The 24,829-nt window shown below is 34.2% G+C and overlaps 1 protein-coding gene across 1 annotated transcript; it reads left to right on the top strand.

Annotated features, from left to right (window-relative positions):
* The first annotated feature begins 18,364 nt into the window (after positions 1–18,364).
* Positions 18,365–20,444, top strand: LOC147547935 (small ribosomal subunit protein eS19x-like). Its single transcript, XM_086668180.1, has 4 exons — positions 18,365–18,688; positions 19,244–19,334; positions 19,460–19,643; positions 20,158–20,444. The coding sequence occupies exons 1-4, from the start codon at positions 18,593–18,595 to the stop codon at positions 20,231–20,233; spliced, it is 447 nt and encodes a 148-aa protein (XP_086524306.1). The 5' UTR covers positions 18,365–18,592; the 3' UTR covers positions 20,234–20,444.
* The last annotated feature ends 4,385 nt before the right edge of the window (positions 20,445–24,829 follow it).

Here is a 24,829-nt window from a genome sequence, read left to right as displayed (position 1 = left end):
TAGGGCTTGTTGTCAATTGTTGAAATTGGTTAAAAAAATGTATTCAATTTCTTCGTTTAACCGATATTTTTCTATTCGACGGTAGAAACTTAGAATTGAGTGATGGTGTTGTTAAATTCACGATTATATAACAATCGGAGATATAAAGATAAATGAAAGACACAATGTTTAACGTGGTTCGGTCGAATACTCAAGACCTACATCCACGGAGAAATACTTTCATTACTAATAATCACCACATACAATTGTATGTGGGGTTGATCGGTTACATAACTCAATAACTCGATAAATTTGATTCCTAGAACCCTCTCCTATTTATAGATGACTTATGGTTTAGGGTTTCCTAGTTTCTGATTACTAAACTAGGAAATAATACAAAATCTATCTAATATTACCATTAGATAGTTACAAGAGATATTCTGAATATAAGAAACTAAATCTTCACATATCTTCAATATATCTTCAATATATCTTCAAATATCTTCAATATTCTGAATTCTTCTTGATCGTCGGATCTCGTCTTCTCGATCCGTCACGAACATACACGTGTTACACACGTATATTATTTTCGCAACTTATCTTGACCGTCGGATCTCCTATTTTCGATCCGTCTTATGTAACGTATCCTATTAGGTGTGACAGAATCTGCTCCATTAGCAATGCAATGTTGTTTGAGAAGATTCAGGAAAGTAGATGTTGGACCAAACATCAAGTCCCAACATTATTCTTGATTGAACAAATACAAAAGAACAACATTCCATATTGATCATATTAAACTCAATTTTTTTGTCATGAGTTGAGAAAAAAGGATAATTAAATTATCTCATTAGGGCAAGAACACCGCCTATAATCTGCATGGTGGAGGTTATGAAGCATACAGAAAAATCTCTGGGACATAAAGACTAAGTCAATAAAGGTTGACTTAGGAAGAGTTATTTATTTTTTTGGCCCAAAAAATTACTAAATTGTCTCTTATCCCCATAGTCTTCGTCTTCACTTCATCTCAACTCCATAACTTCCGACCACCATAACTTCCTGCCACCGTCACCACTCCCATTGTCATCTTTCTTGCTCTTCTTCTCTCTTCCTCTCAATCTCTATTTCTCTTTTTCTTTATAAGTTATGTTTGATATCAGAGAAATAATGTCATAGAAATGTAGAGCTTGCATTGGAAGTCTTCCATGTAATATATTTCGTAGAAATAAGACTTCTATCTTTGGTTGTCATTTATTATCCCGTAGAATTACAAATTTTGTTATTTGGTTGACACTGGTAACTTGTACGGATATAATATTAGTAAGAGCTTTTATTAACCCATTATGTGGTCAAAATGACACTTTTATACTTATGTAGAATGACATTTTTATCTTTATGTTGTCAAATTACATTTCTACCTTTATGTTGTCAAAATTGTGTGTTTATAAAAATGTCACTTTGCTAATTTAAAAGTAAGAATGTCAATTTCTTAATACAATAACACAAAAATGTAATTGTCAATATACAAAGGTAAAATGTTATTTTGACAGCGGTATGAATATAAATAGATTTGACTAATATAAAAAGATAAATACGAAAGGGTAAACATACCATTTTTACAAGATAAAGGTAAAAATGTCATTCTGGTCACCTAAAGGTAAATATGTCATTTTGACAACATAAGGTAAACATGTCATTTTGGTATTATAGAAGGGCAAAAATGTCATTTGCCTGATATATATAAGTAAAAGTGCATTTTGCTAATGTAGTTGGGTAAAAATGTCATTTTTGACATATATGGAGATAAATATTAGATTTCAAGTATCCGAATATGATAAAATATTTTCTTTTGATTTTTGACTTTCTATGGAAACTAATTCCTGTGAAAGAGCAAGGAATCGAAAATAGGTATTTCATGAAATAAATTGGGTTATTTAGTGTATAGACCCCAGTTATTTACCTATACTAGGGATCCACCCCCAAAACGATAATGCTTTAGGGGTTACCCCCCATTCTCTATTTTTCCGTCAAAAGCCTGTTAAGTTGCGAGCGTGCCAGTCACGTGAGCTTCCTTTGACAAATTTACCCTCTCTATCAGCTTTACTGTTGGGGGTCCTTCCCTAAATAGTTGTTTTACAGTGGGGGTCCTTCACCATTTTAATACTACTTCCTATCTTTTAATAAGAAAACTGTGATTTTAGTGAAAACAAAGTTCAACTCTCTTCCAAGCGAGTAACTAGGTCGAGGTTTAACTTGGGTTTTGGAGCTCAACTATAATAGAGTTTAGAAAAGAAGGTTTCAGATAAATGCTAGCTAAAATTGGAGATAATTGTTAAGTTTGAATCATTATGCTCAATTTTAATGTTTTCTTTGTAAATTTGTGTTCTTCAACTTAGTACTTGATCTTGAATTTGAAGCAATTAAGCAAAAGTTCTTTGCTTATGAAAAAAAGTCAAAAAATTTTCAATCTTTTTCTCTTTTTCTCAAGATCAGATTGTTATTCATGTAATGTAGTTGATATTTCAATTTTTTTCTCTTCATCTTGAACAGATTGAAATACCAACTACATTACACGAAAAACAGTCTGATCTTGAGAAAAAGATTGAAAAACTTCTGAATTTTAGTTGGCATTTATCTGAAACCTTCTTTTCTAGAACTCCATTATAGCTGAACTCCAAAACCCAGGTTAAACCTCGACCTAGTTACTCACTTGGAAGAGAGTTGAACATAAAATCACAACTTTCTTATGAAAAAATAGGAAGTAGTATTAAAATGGTGAATGACCCCCACTGTAAAACAACTATTTAGGGAAAGACCCCCAACAGTAAAGCTGATGGAGAGGGCAAATTTGTCAAAGGAAGCTCACGTGACTGGCACGCTCGCAACTTAACGAGCTTTTGACGGAAAAATAGAGAATGGGGGGTAACCCCTAAAGCATTATCGTTTTGGGGGTGGATCCCTAATATAGGTAAATAACTGGGGTCTATACACTAAATAACCCAAATAAATTCTATAAGGAATTAAAGCCACAAAATTATACTTCGTATCAAATGGTGGAAATACTTATTTCTATAGAAAAATTTTTATTTCCCAGGAAAATGGAACTATGCGTAAACAAATCTCTCTAGAAGATGGAATTATTTGTAAAGGGGCTAGAACTCACTACTACCTTACGCTAACTGGTCTTTATGGCAACCACCAGGAACACCATTCCGCAAAATTAATGTAGATGCTTCATTTACCAATATACAATCCAACTCGGGAATCAGTTTAATCATTCATGACGCAGATTCTAAATTCATAGAAGCTTATGCAACTACTGCAAGAGGGAGAAACAGTGAGGAAAGTGAATCAATGGCAATTCTCAACGGTATTTTATGGGACGACGAACACAACTATGGAAACGTCATAATAAAAAGAGACAATATAAACATCATCAAAAACATCTGAGATAACAGGCAACGGAGTAAAATGGCAATCGTTAATCCATATACGGAAAATTCAGGAAGCAAGAACTAGGCTGGAAAAAGTATAATTCAACTATACGAGCAGAAGATTAAACTCTCCGTCGGACAAGCTAGCAAAATGGGCAAGAAAGAAGAACGGGACAAAGACATGGAAAAATGTACCTTACTTTTTAGTGAACATGTATTGTAATAACGTTTTAATTACTTAATATATAATGTATGTTTCAACAAAAAAAAATGTCGGTGATCGTTGTTTTTCTCTTAGTTTATCTTGAAAAGATGAAATTTTCATTGATAGTGGAACGACTCATACTTACCTACCAATAGATGATTATGATAGACTTAAGAAAAATCGATGTTTTGGGGAAATAAAGAAATTTATCGGGGTACAAATTTTTGGTTGGAAACAAAATAAGTTTTCATATGTGAATTGAATTTTAAGTGCTTGGTTGGATATAGGAAAATCTAGGTCTGCACAAAATTTTTGGGTGGAAACACCTTATAAACGGGGTGATTCAAGCTACGAAAAAGGGAAAAAATATTTTTACTTTCTTTCTCTAACTTCCAAAAACGAGAAACAAAAAATCTCTATTTCTCTCTCTTCGAAAAATCGATCGATCGAAACTCTAAAAGCTCTACAAATCAGTGAGTTTGTTCAAGATTTTCAAAGTTCTTTTGGATTTTTTTTCGGTTTTTTGGGTTTAGGGTTTATGTTCTTCAACCAATTTTGTGTCTTTTGCAAACAAAAACGTGTTATGTATAATGGAATTTTTTAGGGTTTTCATATTTAGTTTTTTTGTTCTTATTTTTTGTATGTTGTTTGTAACAATGAAAGTTTATTGAGAAAAAATGGGTTTCTGATTTTCATACAGTGTATTTAATACTGAAATACTGGAAATTTATATAATATTTCGAATAATGTAAAACAAGTTAACTTGTTTATGTATGTGCAGGAGATTGATAGAATGGGAAAGATATGACTGGTCTTGAACTAGAAAATGTATATATTGATGGAAATCAGTACATGATTTTATTAGAAATAACACATATTGATTAAAATTTTGTCACCTAAATATATAGTCCATTGCAAATAATGTATACTGTTTGATACAAAATACATTATGGGAATGTTTTTTGTTTAAAACAGTACATAAATAATATGTTATTTATTAGATATTTTACATCTTATACAGAATTTATTCACTAATGTTATTCATTTGATACAGGTAAGTGATAGAGTTGTTGATGGAGAAAGTGAACAAGAAATAAATTTGTTGAAGTATTTAAGATTTCAAGGTTGCTAAAATGTCGGATTTGGAGTTGCGAATTAGAAAGATCTAGCTATTCCAACATCAAAACCATGGTGGTCAAGATTTAAGATGGGAAGAATTGCTTATCATAGGAATCATGTTTTGGTAACAATTTTAACTTGGTTAGGTATTTCTTCAAAGGGTGTTGTTGATGTTCATGAGATGTTGTTTCTTACTGCCGATTTTCTTAGTTCTTACTAGAGGTGTTGAAACTGGTATTTTCCGTCCAATGCACATGATTGTCGGCAGAAAACCTAAAGAATTTGATTCAAGAAAGGTTTTGTTTGATCACTGTGTATACCTCATTTCTTTCTTACAATGAACAAGAAGATACAGGCCTAAATAGGCAATACAAGATATGCAAAAATGGAAACATAATAATTGGTTGCCAAAATACATAGTTGTAAATATGCATGAATATTTGATTGAGAGAAAATTAGGAAAGAGATATAAATCCCAATATAGGAAAGAGATATATGCAATCTTATGAAGGAAAGAGAGATATGAATCTCAATAAAACCCTAATTCATCTTCATCCTATCCTAGAAGAACGATGATTGTTTCTTGAAATGTGTTGGTTCAAAATGGAGGTACTTCTTCTTCTCCACTTAAATCTTACAGTACTCTCTCTAACCTTCAATTCTTTTTCTGTAATTTTTTGGGTTTTTTTGTTAGAGAGAGAATAGGAGAGAGAAAAAAAAATTATGTCTGAAGGTCGCCCGCCGCCCGGCGACCTTCGCCGGTGAAGACGATGAGGTGGCGAGAAGATGAGGTGGCGAGAAGATGAGGTGGCAGGGAGAGGTTATGAGATGGAAGAAAGAGAAGTGATGACTAGTTAACGGTGTTATAACGAAATCTTAAAAAGGGGGGCATCTGGGTATTTTTGATAAAACCGGTCACAAAGTTGGGGGCTATTTAGGAAATAACCCTATTTTTTACTACAACAAGTAATGTTTTTGGTTATTATCAACTCAATGACTTGTCCTTTCCTTACAGAGTCTATTTGTGCTAGTTTATTTCAAATACTACGAAGGGTGGTGATATTGAAGGAATGCAGATCGCACCATCTGAGATGACAAAACTTAGAGAAAAGTTAGTTGTCGATATAATTTCTGATGAGAAATACTGTTGGCCAAAAAAAGAAAAAAAAAGTCAGAATTTGTTTCTTGGATATAAACATTTTGATGAATGAATGAGTATATTTGTTAATAGTTTGTTGATTGGTTGTGATATTGAAAGTTTTTATGGTGATAACATTTTGAACAATGTTTGTGTATTTTTATTTTCATACAAACTCCTTACAGTGCCTTGCAAAGTGATTGCAGTGTCTTGCAAAGTTATTGCAGTGCCTTACAAAGACCTTGCAGAGCCTTGCAAACACCTTGCAATGTCTTGCAAAGTACTTGAAGTGTCTTACAAAGTTACATATTCTAAAGTTACATATTTTGTGTACCAATTCCAAAAAAATAGGGGTCCGTTCCCGAACCCCTGTAGAAAGAAGGTCAACAACAATTATAATATAAAGATACATATTTTATTTTATTAATTTTCTTGGAAAAAAATTTTAGAACGAACATGATGCGCATAGAGTTCATGATTATTTCAAGTGATTTTGATCAATCCTAAAAAAAGTTTCCAAAGCCTTGCTAAAGCTTGGAAGGCTTTTGTAAACACTTTGCAGAGCCTTGCAAACACCTTGCATTTTGAACAATGTTTGTGTATTTATACTTTCTTATTATCTTTACATGTTTTGAATGGATTGCAAACTCCTTGCAGTGCCTTGCAAAGTAATTGCAGTGCTTTGCAAACACCTTGCATAGCCTTGTAAAGTACTTGCAATGTCTTACAAAGTTACAAATTGTAAAGTTACATATTTTTTTTGTATAAATTGTTTTGAAAATTTCTTCAAGACAACGGAGGTTCCGCAACCGAACCCCGTAAAAAAAAAAAGTCAACAACATCTACAATATAAATGACAAATTCTTAAAGTTACATTTTTATGCACTTTTTTTTAATAAATTCTAAAGTTACATATTTTTGTATAAATTAATTTGAAAGTTTGTTCAATAAAACGGGAGCGGAACCCACGTAAAAAGAAGGTCAACAACAATTACAATATAAAGATACATATAAATTTCTTAAAAAATGGGGGCTCCTTCCCCGAACCCCCATAAAAAGAAGACGAACAAGATGTGAATAGAGTTCATGGTTATTTTCAAGTGATTTTGATCAATCACGAGAAAAGTTTCCAAAGCTTTGCTAGAGCTTGGAAGGCTTTTGCAAACACCTTGCAGGCAGGCACCTTGTAGAGCCTTGCAAACACCTTACACACACCTTGCAGAGTCTTGCAAACACCTTGCAGAGCTTTGCAAACATCTTGCAGAGCCTTGCAAACACCTTTTATATTTCTTCGAAAAACTTCTGAAGCTTTCATGAAATTTTCAATTTGAACATAAACACTTATCATGATTGTCCAAGAACAAATATTTCTCATTGACATTTCATCAAACAACTTTATAGCTATTTCAACCAACCCAAATCTTGTATAACCAACTAACATTGCATTCCAAGCAACAACATCTCTTTTAAGCATTTTATCAAACACATTCCTTGCATCAACTATACTTCCACAACTTCCATATAAATCCAACAAATAAGTTTGAACATAAACGTCAAAACATCATAACTAACATAGCAAAAAAATTACTTCAATCCTAAAGATTGAAAACTTGGAAATTGCAACATTCTCTCTCTATAATTCTTCACAAAAAACTAACTCAAAACCTTCAAAAATCATCTCCAAACAACAATTAAAGAGATCCAATCACAAAAACCTAAAATAGATTGATGATAAAAAATCAGGAAATCGTTTTCGACCTTATAAAATCAGCTCGGAAAAACCGTCCAATCCCCCACGCTCGTTTGATTTTTTCATAGGTAGACAACAACTTCTTAATTTATTAGAAATTTGTTTTTTTTGATATTTCTCATTAGACAAAGGGTATTTCTGACCTTAAAAATGTGAGTGCCTACAAGATTGTCCTCCAAGAGCATTTTGAAAAGTTATTTGGGGCCTACGTCTTTAAAATGGTGAGATGTCTTCTTAACCAAAAAAATCCGAAAATTGGGCTTTCGGCCCAATTTCCTGTTTCTAAAACTCCTCTTAAACTTTATTTATAATATTTTAGGAGGTTACATAAAATAGGAACATATGAAAGTGGTAAATATTAAAACAAAAAGATGAACGTAATATACAAATATCTTAATATACGATGATTTGGTTTCCTCTTCCTTTAGAATTCCTTCTCCTCTAAGTTACTCTACCATTATTATCCTCACCCGAATTGAACAATAATAAACCAAAAGTTCAATTCGAAAAATAACATCATGAGACGAATCTTGGACATGCTCCTCAGTGATGACCATGGAATAGGTTTTTTTTTTTTTTTTTTGTTAAAAGGTGTCGACCATGGAATAGGTTGTTAACAAGTTTATGTTTTTTTTTTGTTGAACTAGTTAACAAGTTTATGTTTAGTGTAGAGATAGTAATGACGAGTTGGTAATAATATAAGCCACTAGCTCGAAAAAAAGGTGGGTAAGATGCATGTCTGTTGTCAGATTAGAAAATAACGTTGGCGTACCTATAATTTGCGCTTATGCTCTAGATTTTGTTGTTTAGTATGACTCAGAGAAATGAGTGTGTCTTTAAATGGGCAGATTGTACGGTTGAATTTATTTCACAAAAATCTATATTTTGGTTTGTTGTCTTTGGAAGGATATGTTGGAATCGGTACCTAGCTCAAAAGCAACTGGATCAGCTTTTCCTTAATTTGAGGTACTTATATTCATCAGAATATCAAGCAAGACGTTTCCTTGGATTCGTCACGTCGAGCTCTTGAATTCAGATCTAAATTTTATCCAATTCTGATTCCATATGAATGAGTTGTTACTAAATTAGTTTGGTATGGGTACTATTAACTCTAGACCGAGATTTTGAGTTTAGTACCACATTTATGATGTTGGAACAGTTTTATTTCCTTATATAGACTCTTCCATATATTTATGGTATGTTCGCTGAAATAGAAAGGTGTTTCGCGTGGTTTTTACTACGCAAATCATGCACGCGCGGCGTGGGCGCTTTAGAGGCGCCCGCGTGCACTTTACACTTCGGACTCGTCGCGATGAGCGTTTGGAGCCTTTGATTTTATGGTCATAGATTTGATCCGACAATCAGGATGTTTGGCGCCCTGAAGATATATCCGTTGATGATCCAACGGTGGGCCTTCAAGGCGCGAGATCTTAATAGATCCGTTGAGATCTGACGGTCAAGATGACACCCGAAAACCAACAGTCAAATATAGGCAAGATGACATCCATTCGTCTATAGGCACCTGTCTGAAGTTTCACCAATACTTCTATAAATACCAAACAGAATCCAGCAAACAAATCACGAAAATTTTAGCATTTAAAGTTTCATGAGCATTTAGAGTTGAAGTAGTCACTTTCATCTGGTTCATATTGCTTGTTCGAAGTTCGCACGCTTTCAGAAAAACGAAGTGCTCTTAGTCGTCATCCTGAAAAGTATAGCCGTTGTATCATGGCAGACAAACATCTGACTGATTTTAGTACTAATACCAGCAGGACGATGCTAGTAAGGGGCATGTGGGGTCACATGCCCCACACCCCAAAAATGATTTCTCTTTAATATTTTATATATATATATATATATATATATATATATATATATATATATATATCTTTTTAGTGCCTATTTATTATATCTCTAGGTTGAACTCAAAAATAATAGTTATTTGCATTTGAGTCTAATTACTCAAGTGGTTCCTGTGGAAAATTTGATAAATCTAAAAAACTCTCATGCATACGAATGGACATGCCTAGAACTAGAAGTTGTTTATCTCCGATTCTACATACCTTCACTAATTTCTTAACATATCACTTTAGACAATACTAAAGATCAGAAGACCTAATTTCTTTGACTGTTCAGTTGTCGTTCGCCGACTTTGTACTCCCTTATTAGTTCATACTTTTTCTTTTCTTATTTGGATAAAATTATGGAATTATAGAAGAAATTCAAACAATTTAAACAATCAATAGTTTAAGGTATTTCTTTTATTCCTGTCTTCATCTTTTGCAAGATTTATACTAGTATCTATAGACTACATTCAACAATATATTTTGGTATGTGTTACTTTATTTGTTCTAAACAAGTTTTGACTAGTTTAAGTGATTCATACTTGATATTTTCCGTTGAAGCATCCAACGACAGTATGGACTTGCTATTAATTTTTTTTTTATCTTGTGTAAGAATGGTGAATGATGATTTGCTAGCATATATTGAGAATGATATATTTGATATAATTGATAAAAAAGATTATTATGTAACGACTTCAGTAGATGAAAATTCGTTTTGGGCAACTACAGATATGAGTATTTGATATTGCTACAATAAATATTTCGCTATTTTTTTTAATTAAAATGTGCCCCCATAGTGTACAATTTATGGTCTCGCCACTGAATACCAGGGTGTTCACTGTCTTAACGAAAGAGACAACTCGACTCGGCTTTCTACCTCTAGCCTCTTAATAAAACCGTGTTTTAATTTATATTGTTTTTTTTAATCTGTTTGAAATACAACAATATTTTTTGAGACATAAGATTTTCTTTGAATTTATTTCAGAAAGACACTCTAAAGTGTATCCATGTTTTTATTGAAAAAGGAAGATCAGATACTAGAGAAACAACAGTATATTTATATTTTCTCAACAAATACAATAGTATTCATCAAATTACAGTGTGACAAGCATAAATCGGAATAAATTTGTTTTCATCATTGCACAAGGTTTGTTGTCAATTGTCGAACATGTTTAAAAATATGTACTTAATTCTCTATCCAACAAATTCTTTTCTTCACAACAAAAAATTTAAATATTTATTTCGTGCTTCAATAATAAATAAACAGTACGTAATAACATAATAAAATTTAAAATTTTATTTCGTGCTTCAATTGTCGAACATCTTTAAAACTATATACTTACCATACTAATCTGATATCTTGAAGAGAGTGAAGAGATGAAAAGTTGAATGAAGGTATGAATGGATATGTTGTTTTCCGAATGCAGTATTCTTTGAGACGAACGGGGAAAGAGGATTTTGGACCGAATATGAAGTCCCAACATTCTTGTTTTAAATCAAATACAAGCAAACAACATTCCTTATTGATCAAATAAAACTCATAGTTTTTGTCAAGAGTTGATTTAAGAGATAAATTCTCGATCTGACTCGAGCAAGATAACGATCTAACATTATCTCCATATAAAATAAACTGGTGCCATTCCGATCTGCATGGGCTACCAATTCGACTTTCTCTCCAAAACTTAGCAACCAGTGTATCATAAACAGGAGGTCTATAATAACCAGTGTAACCTTCAACTTTTGCTATTAATGTTATAAGAGCCACCACCATGGTCGTGATAATAACAGCCATGGTTTTTTTCTTCAAAATCATCTTCTTCTTCTTGGAATTCTTCAACTATATTTTGTGGTTATGAGAGACAAAAAGAAGTAAGATTTTATATGTCTATTTATAGGGCATAACAGACCCCAATCCTAATTCCTATCAGATATGTAGTAGTAGTAGTAGCACGTAGTTGATAACTCGAAATCTTCTCAAATCGAATTTGTTATGAAATAGGAGTAAATTTTGGCCGTTGCTTTGTTTCAATGGACGGCCAGGATATGATCAATCCGAATTTCAATCCAATGTGATCCAAGGAGTCCAAACCGGACGGGCTTCATGTTTATCTCACACGCCCAATGTGGAGGGACAAAGCAGACTCAATAAATTATTTTGTTCTTTTCTAGTTTTTTTTTTTTTTTTTTTTTGTTGAAAGTTGTTCTTTTCTAGTTGAAAAGCTTAATTCACTTGGAATTCTTGATGTACTAGAAGTCATTAATGGGGGAATAGGTCTAGATTTCTCGGTTGTCGTTAGTAATTAAACATATCTTCTTTTTTACTACCTCTAGAGAAAAATTTAGACAAAAAATTAGGGATTAGTAAACGATGTTATATTTAGGAGAAAATAATGAAATTACAAATATGTTCAATAAACCTTACAATTTGTAGGCATAAAAGATATTGTCGTTTCCTCCAAGTCATATTTTATAACGAAATTTGCTTGAGCTAAAGTTCCAAAAATAGGTACAGAAGTATCATCTTGCAGTTCAACTATAGTCAAGCATTCAGGGGTGGCCCTGGGCCAAAGCGAACAAAGCGTTGCTTCGGGCCGCCGGCTTTTAGGGGCCACCAAGACATTAATTTCTGTAAGAAATATATAAGAAGTCCAACTCCCTAAAAAAAAATTATTAGGGCCCCATTTAAAAAATGTTAAGTAAAAAGGGCCACCAAATTTGTTGATCTTTAAATGAAAGGTGGCCTCAAAGTTTGTTTGATTTATGGGAAAGCAGAGTAGAAAGTGTTGATTCAAAAACTGGTGGAGACAAGTGATGATTACGAGAAGCTTAACCCATTTAAAAAATGGTAAGTAAAAAGGGTCACCAAGACATTAGGTTTCAAGCTCCACAATTACGAGAAGCTTTAGAAGAATTGGTGGAGACAAGTGATGATTCAAAAACAGTTTATGATGCCAAAAATATATTGAAACAAGACTTTGAAAATTTTGAATTCCTTTTGAGCATGGTTATTTGGCATAATATATTATTGTGGTAAACTCTGTTAGCAAAACACTTCAAACTAAAGATATAGATATTGATGTTGCATTAAAGAAATTGAATGAACTCATTCGTTATCTTGAAGATTATAGAAAAGTGAGATTTGAAGAAGGCATGGTTGAAGCTAAAGAGATTGTCATTAAAATGGGATCTGAAACAAGATTTCGAGAAAAACGTAGTATTCGAAGAAAAAAACAGTTTGACGAGAATGCGTGTGAAGATCCATTAAAATGGGACCTGAAGAAGCATTTAGAGTTAATTATTACATATACATATCAGATCAGACTCTTTCTTCATTTAAGAGCATATTCGAGAAGAAATATTTCGTTTTCTGTTTGAGTTAAAAAAAGTTAAACTCCCAAGATGATGGTGATTTGAGAGATTCATGTGTTCGTCTTGAAACCTTTTTCAAGCATAATGAGTCATATGACATAGACGGAATAGACTTATTTTCTGAACTGAAAGTGTTGAAGCGTCTTTTACCAAATGAGATCAAAAGACCAACTGAAGTGCCCCCTAAAGATGACCAACTCGCTAAAATGGCCCCCTAAAGATGACCAGCTTCCAATGTGGCCCCCTTTTGAGTTATTCCGTCAGTCAACTTTAACTGTTGACTTAACTTTTCCTTTTCTACCCCTCTCTTCAAACCCTTTCCCATCCTATCCTTTGTCATTTCCTTTACCAGTTATCATCATTAAAAAAAAACTTTGATGTAATTCTTATCTCTTTTTACTTCTTTTTTTGTTGAGGATCTCTCTTTTTACTTAAACACCTTAACTTCCTCTCTCTTTTCTTATCTTCATCTTCCTTCTCTCTACTTTCTCTCTCTAGAAATGCTTGTGGATGATTTTGGATTAAGTGGTAATGGGAGGCAAGAAGAAAATTAAACATAATTAGATTATTAATCAATCCCATAAACATAAAATGAAATATAAAATTAAATCTAATTAATCATAAGAAGAAAATTAAGAATACTATAAAAGAAATTAAAAATGGATTAAATAACAAAAGAAAGGAAAACCCCATGAATTCTTCAAGAAGAACTCTGATGTTGATTGTTCATAAAACCATTAATGTTTGAACACTGCATCAAAGCCATAGCATTCATCTCTCTCTCTAATCTTCAAATATAATTCAAACCTACAAGAAGCTCGGTAATGGCAGACTCCGTCTTCGTTTGATTCGCGAAAAATAATGTTTGGAAAAGAAGAACATTGTTTTTATGAAACAAATTTGTTGTTCAAAGCTTCTTTCACTTTGCCATTTGATATTGTTATGAGCTAAAGGAGATAACCAACTTAATATCCTTCATAAAGCATCTTTTCCTTTCTCAATCTGTTGTAAAACGAAGAACTGTAACACCTAAACCTACTACTTCTCTTCCTTTCTCAAGACCTACTAACAATTTTGCTCAAGTTCAGCTCCTTCGAAAAATTCATTCACTTCGACAAGGAGTTTAACTGTGTCATTTCAAGGAGAATCGTTTTCTCTTCCGATTAGTAAAACTAAAGCAACTCCGCCGCCGATTTTGAGTAATGCCAGAAAATCTACGCCGGAGAGAAGAAGAACCACAAGCCGATGAGAGAGAAAGTTGGAGGAGAGAGAAATCAAGTGGAAAACTCAAAACCTAGTAATCAACATCGACGGCCGGCTAGGACACGGGTGCAACAAAATTCTTTAACTAGGAGTACGGATTGTACCATTGAGATGAAGAAATTTTTTGGATCTGGAGCTTTCATTCAAGGTTTAAATCAATCTTTGATGATTGATGATAGTAGAAGGGCTTCCATGGACGGTAGATTGCACACGAATTCAAGCAATGCCGAGTAGGATTATGACTCCAACGACATCATCTCCGTCCAGGGGGATGCTTAGTCCTATACGGATGAGAAATTCAGTTGGAGGAAATATGAGTAATCGATCAATTAACTCACCTTCTATTCTTTATTTTGCTGCTGATGTTAGGAGGGAGAAGGTTGGAGAGGCATGAGTTGTTGATGCACATATGTCTAGGCTTTTGTATAATAGAAACATACAATGGCGGTTCGTGAATGCAAGAACTGATTGTTCCTTCTGTTTAAAAGAGAGGGGAAGACATTTCTAGAGAACATTTGAATTTCTCTTACATTCCACGTTACAATGGCGGTTCGTGAATGCAAGAACTGATTGTCCCTTCTGTTTAAAAGAGAGGGGAAGACATTTCTAGAGAGAGAAAATAGAGAGAGGGGAGATGAAGAAAAGAAAAGAAGGAAGAAGTTAGGGAGATGAAGAGAAGAATTACATTAATTTTTTTAAATGATGATAGCTGGTAAAGGAAATGACAAGGGATAGGATGGGAAAGGGTTTGAAGAGAGGGGTAGAAAAGGAAAAGTTAAGTCAACAGTTAAAGTTGACTGACGGAATAACTCAAAAGGGGGCCAAATTAGAAGCTGGTCATCTTTAGGGGGCCATTTTGGCGAGTTGGTCATCTTTAGGGGGCCAAAATGGAATTAACCCAATAACTTAAGAAATTGTTTTCAGGTCCCTCTCTCTCTCTCTCTGGGATATTGGACTCTGTTTCAACCACCCCTTGTCTGAGTTTGAATGAACTCGCGTGAAAGTGTTATAATCTTGTAAAATAACATCTGCATATCGAAACCCAAAAGTGATTTCAGGAAGAACTATGTCATCGGCGTCTGACTGGTGCAGGACCAATGGCGTTCATTACTTCTAGTAGAAGCCTTTGATAATCATCCCATGGCAGGTGAGTTAGCTGAGCTCCAGAATCAATTACAATGTTCCCTTCACCCGATAACTTAAGATCAACCTGACGATGGCCGACATAAAGACTTTCGAGCGTGAGGTAATAGTGAGTATTAACCAATGTCCACTATCACCATAAATATCAGCTTCTCTTCCAAAGCTTATTTTGCTATCAAGTGTTAGATCTTTCCGGGTTAAAGACACCCTTGCGTACTTCATATTCATCTGACTCACACTTCACCCACGAGAGGTCACTTACCAGTGTCTATAAGGCCTTCTAGTTGAGTAGTTCTAGAGGCTATAGAGAACTGTATATAATATTGGGCACTGTTTGCAGGCACATCCGTTGAGAAATCGTAATTAGAGGATCACATAGATATATATATCTGACTTCGTCTACTAAGTGTTTGGCCACTCTTATTATTATTTCTTGTGGTATCGCAGACTTGTTATGGTAAGGGGAGAGAGGGTTGTCTCTATGAATGAACTAAACATTAAATCCATCTCGATCTGAATTGAGTAACGAAAGAAACCGACAATAAAGATCATCTCTCGAGCAGTTTATATTGTAGATAACTATGAATCTAAATCTACTTATATAAACACATGTAAAAGTCAGGTCAAATAACAATCTTAGAAGGTCATGCTACACTTGTGACCCACCAAATTAATTACCTCAAAACAGTATGATGAACCAAATTTTCAAGAACAAAAAATAAGTATGTTGCACCAAATTTTCAACAAAAAAAAAAAAAAAAAAAAGTATGCCCGTTTTCTCCAAAAGCCCCACCACCTTTGACTGAGGTCAATCTGTGTTGACTAAGAAGTTGCTTAATGTGTGCCCTTTTGATTGCTTTCTTGGAATTCTATGTTAGAAGAATATTAAGTGAAACATTACACATAATAAGTGAAATAGTCAATGACTATGAAATAATCAAAAGTGTAGTGTAATTGCGCGTCACCTGTGGAATAACTTATATAATTATCAATCAGAGCAACTTCTTAATTTTTTCATTCCAAAGATATCTATAAGTCATACAAGTCATTTTATTTGTTAAGAAATTTTAGGTTTCCTCTTCATCCAAATTTGACACATAATCTAGATATATATTTTTTGTATCAATTTCGATTAGATTTCAACCATGACATCTGTTTTAATCTTTTGATCTGAGTTTTCTTTAGGTTTGGAATCTTCCATTTAGCTTAAATCTTTGATTGATTTCTAGTTTGTTAATATTTTAGTTTTGGTTTAATTTTTTTCACTAATTCTATTTCAGCTTAACCTCTTACCGATTTCTCTAAATACCATAAGCGAAATCTTTTTCTAGATCAGAAGATAAAATGAAGAACCCTAGGAGCATCGAAAGATAAAGCTAATCTCGTTTTGTCTTCTTTTATTTTATTGCTCTAAATCTCACGTTAAGTCATCATCTTCATCAATTTCTTTCTCTAACTCGTTTACTACACTGAAGTTTGAAGATCTTATCTTCCAAAAAAACCTGAGAGTGATTCAATTTAATCGAGCACGTTCATACTTTTTTATTATGGATGAAAGAATATTAGGATTTTTGAGGTTTCTACTTCGATTTGCTTTCATTATAGTAGACTTGGTGTTTGAATTTGGATGTAGACTCGATATAAGATTATTCATGAAGACCTCTATTTGTCTTCGTCGTCCACTAACATCATGTATGGAAAGAAGAAGAAGATTTGTTAGATTTGAAGTAGAAAACACATTCAACTATTTTTTTTTGTTTCTAGATATGCAAACTCAGTTTGCTAGATCTGCAAACTACGTTTGCGAGAACTATGAACTAATTTTGTATTTTAGAAATCGAGTTTGCAAGATCTGTTGGTATAGTTTCCATGCTACAAAACGAGTTTCCAAGATCTGCAACCTGAAGTTGTGTTCTACAAACTGAATTTGCGTTATGCAAACTAAGTTTACAGAATCAGTTTACAAAATTTGCAAACGCATTTGGCATCTGCAAACCGTGTTTGTAAGATTTGCAAACCCAGTTTGCAAAAAAAGAAATGGAATACTTTTTCGGAAAATATGTATTGAAAGTGGAACTTGTTAGAAAGATAATGAAAATAGCTCATAAGATATTGATTGTCATTTACTTCATAATTAACACGGAGGCCTTACATGACCTTCCTGCATCAAATTTTTCCTTGTTAAAAAAATGGCAATCGAAACCTCTTTTCAAGGGATATTCTATTGGATTTAACTTAACGAAAATGATAGGGAGACCAGCTCCCAACCGACGATGACGTGAGAATAAATTGGGCATCGTCTGCGCTTTTTTAGTTTATTTGTTTTACCCTTCTGTACATAATAATTTGGACTGTTGATTTTTTCAAGGTTTATACTTTAATACTGAAAAATCTGATACTTACAAAACCATACTTTGTACCAAATATGAAGACTATGAATGAACAAACATAGCTATGAATTTAATTGTGATCAGAGTTTTGAGTGGCCACATAGCTATTTTAAAATTGGGTGTAAAAAGTTAATTATCAGGGAGGCACAATCATAAGGGAGTGATAGGTTCGGATGTGCCTACGTTCACGACACAATAAACCGTAAAGAGATACCCGGTTGGGCCCTAACCTGTTTTCATACTAGTCTCCTGGGTTACTATAGCAAAATAAGCTTTGGGAATTGGGATAAACTCACATATCGAAGGTTCGAAGGTGGTGGTTTCAACTCCTATCATTAGAAAAGGAGTAAGAACTAACTACTACCTTACTAGTCTTTCTGTGGTCGATTGTGTTTCTTTTAGTTTATCATGAAAATGTAATACCGTAATAAATAGTGGAACAACACATATAATTATGATAGACTTAAAGAATAACTCAATAAAGTCGTCGGCAATCGGTATTGCACTAGTGGCTTATGCAATAAATAGTTTTGATTTGTGCTCCAAGGATGGATCAAATTTAACCAATCCTACCATGACTTTTGGATTTTGAGGAGAAAATTTTGTTCTAAAACATTTCAACACGTCAATAGACGTCTATATTCATAGAGGGTCGGTAAGATGTATGTCTATTACACCAGTTAAGCGGAAGTAAAATAGGACCAAAACCTCTAGTGGGGCAAGTCTTAATGGTGTGTGGGAAAAAAAGGTTTTTTTGAAGCCTTGGAAAAAAAAAAAATGTTGCAGGCAAAACCAATTAGGGCATGGAATATAGAGAAGGATACAATGGACATTTAACTGTTGGTAGGCATGTGCCCGTATATAACAACGACACTGGACATCGTTAAGAAACCCTAGAAGGAGAAAACAAACCTCATTCATCCGGCTCTTCTCGTTGAAGAAACCCTAGAAGTAGCCAGCCATGGCAGCTGTAGAGACCACCGGTCGAACTGTGAAGGATGTTTCCCCCCACGAGTTTGTGAAGGCTTACTCTGCTCATCTTAAGAGATCAGGAAAGGTAATCTCAGTTTTACTGATATCAACTAATTTATTGTTTTCATTTTTAATTTTCGATTGGAACCCACATTGATAACAATATTTACAAAGCTATCTTTATCGTTTTCAGCAAGAAATAAATCATTTTCTTGTAAATATAGATTCAAATCGCTATTTAGGTTTAGGGTTTTAGCTCAGTGTTGCTTGATTCATATCACTCGATAGTTATGGTTAGAAATAGTTCAAATCTATGGATTTATATGCATTTGGCAGTGTTTCTGAGATTCACATTATTAGTATCATCAATTTGCATCTGGCACGTCTTATAAGTATCAGACAAAAGCTTCACATATCGAAATTAGGTTTTTTTTTAATGAAATCTCAATTTTATCAGTTATATTATTGACCTGGATGTTGGGTTTGTTAAAAAACAAATAAATTCTCTCGTAGCCGTAAAATCTTATTTGGGCGAGGGTAAATGCTTAACCAAAGTCTATCAAGGAAGGGTTTCAGTTGTAGCAAACTTATTTGTTGTGGTGTGATTGATGTTCAATGTTTATGTTTTATAATGATATAGGTGGAGCTTCCGCACTGGACTGATATTGTGAAGACTGCAACATTCAAGGAGCTCGCTCCATATGACCCTGACTGGTACTATGTGAGAGCTGGTAGGAGTGCTAAGACGTTTCCATTTTATAATTGAACCGTGGATATAATAGTTTTGTATATCAGTATATGTTTGATCAAGTTAGCAGTTATGCTTATCTTTTTTCGGGAAATGGTTGTCTTGTAGCTTCTATGGCTAGAAAGATCTACCTGAGGCATGGTATTGGAGTAGGTGGATTCAAGAAAATCTATGGTGGGCGTAAGAGGAACGGAAGCCGTCCACCTCATTTCTGCAAGAGCAGTGGTGCAATTGCTCGTCATATTCTCCAACAGTTGCAAAACTTAAACATTGTTGACATTGATCCTAAGGGGTGAGATTGTTATTCGTAAATTCGATCAAATCTAGATTGTAGAATGAAAAAGAGTAGATTAACTACTCACTAAAGTGTGCAATATAAATAAAATATATGTGACCAAATCATACTCTAAGCTTCTACAGCCGATTGACCCGTATGTAAAACAGTTTTCAAGCTCGACTGGCTCATGATGGGCTAGCTCGGGGGCAGCCCGCCCCAGCTATCTATTGTATGAGAAGTATGGTAAATATAGACAGGTTAACATCCATCTTTAACACTTTTCTGACTAAAGTAGGATTTTTCTTGGACCAGAAAGATGAATTGATTGATCTGAGTCATCCATATGTACTTGTGTCAATACCTACTCCAACGGTATGACATTCGATTAATATGGACATGTTTGATTTAGGGCTTGTTAGATCAGATGTGCTAATGAAATATGGAATTCACAATCTAGTTTAATAGTTTGTTGTTCATATCCAATATATATATATGGAGGAGTTTGTAATGACATTTGTACATGTTGCAGTGGAAGGAGAATCACTTCGAGTGGCCAAAGGGATCTTGACCAAGTTGCAGGTACGATCGTAGTCGCTGCCCCTTGAAAGAAGTAATTTTACAGTAAGTAGTCTTCCAAGGCTATGAGATTCTTATTTCTGAGTTTTGTTTGAGCTTTGAGGTAGATGTAGAGAGAAAGAGAGAAAATACTGTTTCTACAAACATCTTTGTTCTTCAGCAGTCGAGCACTTGAGATATTTGAAGTTATTTTGATTTGAGGATATTGATTTGCAGAATTAAGAAATATACTTTGAAATAGCGGTGGTTTGTATTATAAACTTGCATTTAGAATGCAAACCTTTTCCCATTTGACTTGTTTGATTTGGGTGACTGATTTTGCGTCTAGTCAAGAATCTAGTGTTTGAGTAACTTAAAATGACTAATTGTCCTGACTAAAAGTAAGTTTAACTTAGATGATATGGATTCAGACGAGTCGGGTTTAGATAAAAGAGATAAAAGAGATAAAAGAAATAACTCGACGGTAGTATTCAATGTTGGTTTTGTTGATAGAAACCACACAAGGATATTTACAAGTGGACCTTTTGAGTGAGGAGTGGGAACATTATTTTCATAATTTGTGGACATTCCTTCCAAAAGTGTTCATAAGTTTACTGTTATTTAGCATGTTTTCGTAGAGACAGTTTGGAGAGGCGATAAAATTTGTCCTCCAATAGAATTTCCTTTGTGTTAACCAAAAGATCTATTTGGATGAGTGTTTGGGCGTTGGTTAAACAGGATTCATCAAATTTTTATGAGTTAGTTCCTTTTTGGCCCCCTACTTTGTGACTAGCTTCTTTTATGGCCCTCTGTTTCTTATAAATTCAAAGTTGGCCTCCTTTTTTATTTAAATTCCTTAACTACCCTTCCTACAAATATATGTTTAAAATAAAAATAATAAAAAACATCCCTCCACCTCACCTTTCCCTCTCCACTTTTGTAGTCTCCCTTCTCCAACAGAGTTGTCGGCCGGAAAAATTTTCGCCGGTCGGAAAAATTTTCGGCCGGCGACCTTGGACGATAAGAAAAAAAAAGATTCTTCTCTCTCTGGCGAAAGGGTTTTCCTTTGCCGGAGTGTTTAGAGAAGGAGAGAGGGGGAGATGACAGACTTTTTTTTAATTGTTGAAGGTTGTCGGCCAGAAAACTTTTCGCCTAACGACTTTTGTCGGAGAAGAGAGCGGTGAGTTAGAGGGAGAGGTGAGTTGGAGAGAGCGAGGTGAGTTGGAGAAAGAGAGAAAGGTGAGTTGGAGAGAGAGAGAGAAAGGTGAGTTGTAGAGAGAGGTAAGGTGGAGATAGAGAGAGGTGAAGTGGAGAGAGATGTGAGTTGAGAGAGAGCTGAGGTGGAAGTGAGATGGAAATTTATGTTTTCTATTTAGTTTTGTTTTGAAAAAATATTTATAGGAAGGGTAGTTATGACATTTACATTAAAAGAGGGGGTCATATTTGAATTTACAAAAATAGTAACCATAAAGGAAGCTGGTCACAAAGTAGGGGTCAAACAGGAAATAACTCCATTTTATAGACTTCAGGCCTTCAGCTCTCTGTGACAATTGTGTAATTTTCCATTTCTTGTGTAATTTTTTATTTCAGTGAAAAGACCAAGTTAACCTTGTTGGTCATATAGAATCTTATTTTCAAAAGATTTCCCTCTTTCTCTCTAAACCCAAGATTGCACTACTATTTCTTTTCTCTCTCTAAGTCCACGATTTCTCTATTTCACTTTCTTTAAAACCACACTATATATCATCTTTCGCTCTAATTAAAGGTAATTCATCTCTTTAAATCCATGATTTATCTCTTTGTTCTAAAATTTGTGATGCTATTTAGAATTATTTGGATATTTTTGATTTTTGGTCTACTTGATCTATTAGTGCATTCATTTATCTTTGTTCATCATTTTTTGTTTACTTGATCTTTGGTTTTGAGTTATTGTTTTGATTATTCTCACTGTTACGACTTTGACTATTACACGTTTGATAAAAGTCCTTAGAGAATAAGACTTTGCAAGAACTTGCAAGGAGTTTGTAAAGACTTTGCAAAAAGCTTGCAAGAAGCTTACAACAGATCGAAAGGAGCTTTAAAACAAAAATGAATGTCAACTCAGTTGAAGTGTCCTGCCTTGCAATGAGCTTGCAGTGCCTTGCAATGAGTTTGCAGTATCTTGCAAACACCTTGCGGTATCTTGCAAGCACCTAGCAGTGTTCTTGCAAACACCTTGTTTCAAATGTCTTGCAAAGAGCTTAGATGGATGGAGACACCATTCAAAATGTTGGTTGATTAATGTAAGAGTTTTTTTATGTTTTAATTTTAATGTTTTTCTACTATAAACAAGTTGATTCAAACTGTATGTAAACATCTTTGCAAAGTCTTGCAAGGTTATTGCAAGGAACCGCAAGAGGTGTTTGCAAATGTTGATATTCCCAATAAAGCAAAGTCTTGCAAGGTCGTTGCAAGGCACTGCAAGGTGTTTGCAAATGTTGATATTCCTAATAAATGTTTTTTGAAGATAACAATCAAAATTATTCAACTTTGATATTTCTTGTGAAATGTTGATATTCTCAATAAAACATCCGATGACAAAGAAGGATCTCAATGTTTATCAATTCAGTGTCTTGTCTTTTCATTGTTGAGTCTATTGTGTTTTATACGTGTGCATGTCTATTTTGAATATTACAAAGGGCGATGATAGTGAAGAAATGGAGGTTCAACCATTTGAGATGACAAAACTTTGAGGAATGATGGTTGCTACTGTAATTCTAGATGATAAATATTGTTGGTCTAAATCGAGAAAAGACGTATAAATTTGTTTGTTGGATGTGAATATTTTGATGAATGAATAATGTGTTTGTGAATATTTTGTTGAATGGTTGTGATATGGAATGTGATTTTTGTTAATTACATTTAGATCAATGTTTGTCTTCTTTTTGTTTTCATGTCCGTCTTCACTTCGGATTTTGAGTAGATTGGAAACACCTTGCAGTACCTTGCAAACACCTTGCAGAGTCTTGTAATGACATTGTAGTGCCTTGCAGTACCTTGCGAAAAGTTTGCAAATTATTTTCTGAATTGATTTAAGCGGATCACAAAAACAATTACATAATGCTTAAATATTCTTTTTAATATTTTTAAATAGACACTGAATTTCAAACACTAAAAAGTACATTTTTTGTTCAATCAATTGCTTTAAAAAGTTCTACAAAAAAACAAGGGTCCTCGCCCCGAATCGCCGAACAAAGAAGGTCAACAACAGTTATCAAATAAATCTGAAGCTCTTAAAGTTACATTTTTATTCTATTATTTTTTTTGAATAATTCTTGCAAACACCTTGCAGTGTCTTGCAAATACCTTGCAGTGCCTTGCAAACACCTTACAAACTTCCAAAGCTTTCATGGAATTCTCAATTTGAACATAAACACCTATCATCCAAGAAAAAATATTTCTCATACGCATTTCGTCAAATAAGTTCTCAACTATTTCAACCAACCCAAATCTTGTATAACCAACTAACATTGCATTCTAAGCAACGACGCCCCTTTCAAGCATTTTATCAAACTCATTCCTTGCGTCAACTATACTTCCACAACTTTCATACAAATTCAACAAAAACTTAAGCATAAAGTTTGGATTTCAATTAAACTGAGTAATCAGATAGACTTATTGTGTATTACTTTGAAATAATAGTAGAATCTCCTTTCATTACTGTTTATCAGATAAGAATTGTGAACAAAATTTGTTAGCAACTAAAATTGGAGCTTCTCTCTCTAGAATGAATCACCAAAATAGAAAACTAGCTAAAACCCCTAAAAAGTTTTGTTCAAACAGCGAGAAGCGAGATTCAACGACCTAGACCTAAAATCGTTGATGATTTGCTGGCTGAAATCATCGAATTTCTTCTCTCTCAGCTGCTATAAATCAATATATTCTTCAATTTTGCCTGTTAGGTTTTGAGAGTAATTTTCTTGCTAACTGATGGGTCATGAAAATGTCCCATCTAAGTCATTTAATTTAGCCAAGTTAGTCGATTTCGAGTCTTTATTATAATAAAATGGTTGGTTTTCTTGATTAAGTGTGTTTTGTGGAGTTAGGTGTAAAAAATGGTTAAAAACGAGGAAAAGATGCATAAAGGGTATTTTGGTCATTTGGAGTCAAGGATATTCTGGAAATTTGGTCAAGGTCAGTGCATGGTTGGAAAGTAGAGTTCGAGACGAGTCCGTAGGAGAAAACGGAAGTCAAATCGGAGTCCGGACGAAGGAATAACCCAAGGTCAAAGTTCAGTCAAAAGATGTTGACTAGTGGGACACCTCCGGGCATAGTTCTGGCGCGCGGTATAGAAGAAGACACGTGGCGCGCTTTGAAGGCTGGTATACGCGATCCCCGTGTTTCCGCCTAGCAACGAAATGGACCATATGAGCTTGATCCAGTGAAGCGCGTTGTAACTTGCTTCAATACTCCCACTGCCACGTTATAATCTCGACCGTCTCCTTCCGCGTTTCCGAGATCCAACGGCTGCTGTGAGTCCCGACCCTTATTCTTATCCCGTGTTACCCGAAGCCTCCTTATTAACATAGTCCGGGCCACGTGTCCCATTCCCGACGTCCAGATCCCGCGTTCTCCTGATCCAAGGGCTGCTGATTGCTGCTGCACCT

Source organism: Eschscholzia californica, unplaced genomic scaffold (assembly GCF_041429995.1).
Source record: "Eschscholzia californica isolate CP2 unplaced genomic scaffold, dmEscCali1.0.p SCAF_3, whole genome shotgun sequence".
Lineage (NCBI taxonomy): Eukaryota > Viridiplantae > Streptophyta > Magnoliopsida > Ranunculales > Papaveraceae > Eschscholzia > Eschscholzia californica.
The sequence above is the reverse complement of the archived record's forward strand: the minus strand, read 5'-3'. Positions and strand labels throughout refer to the sequence as shown.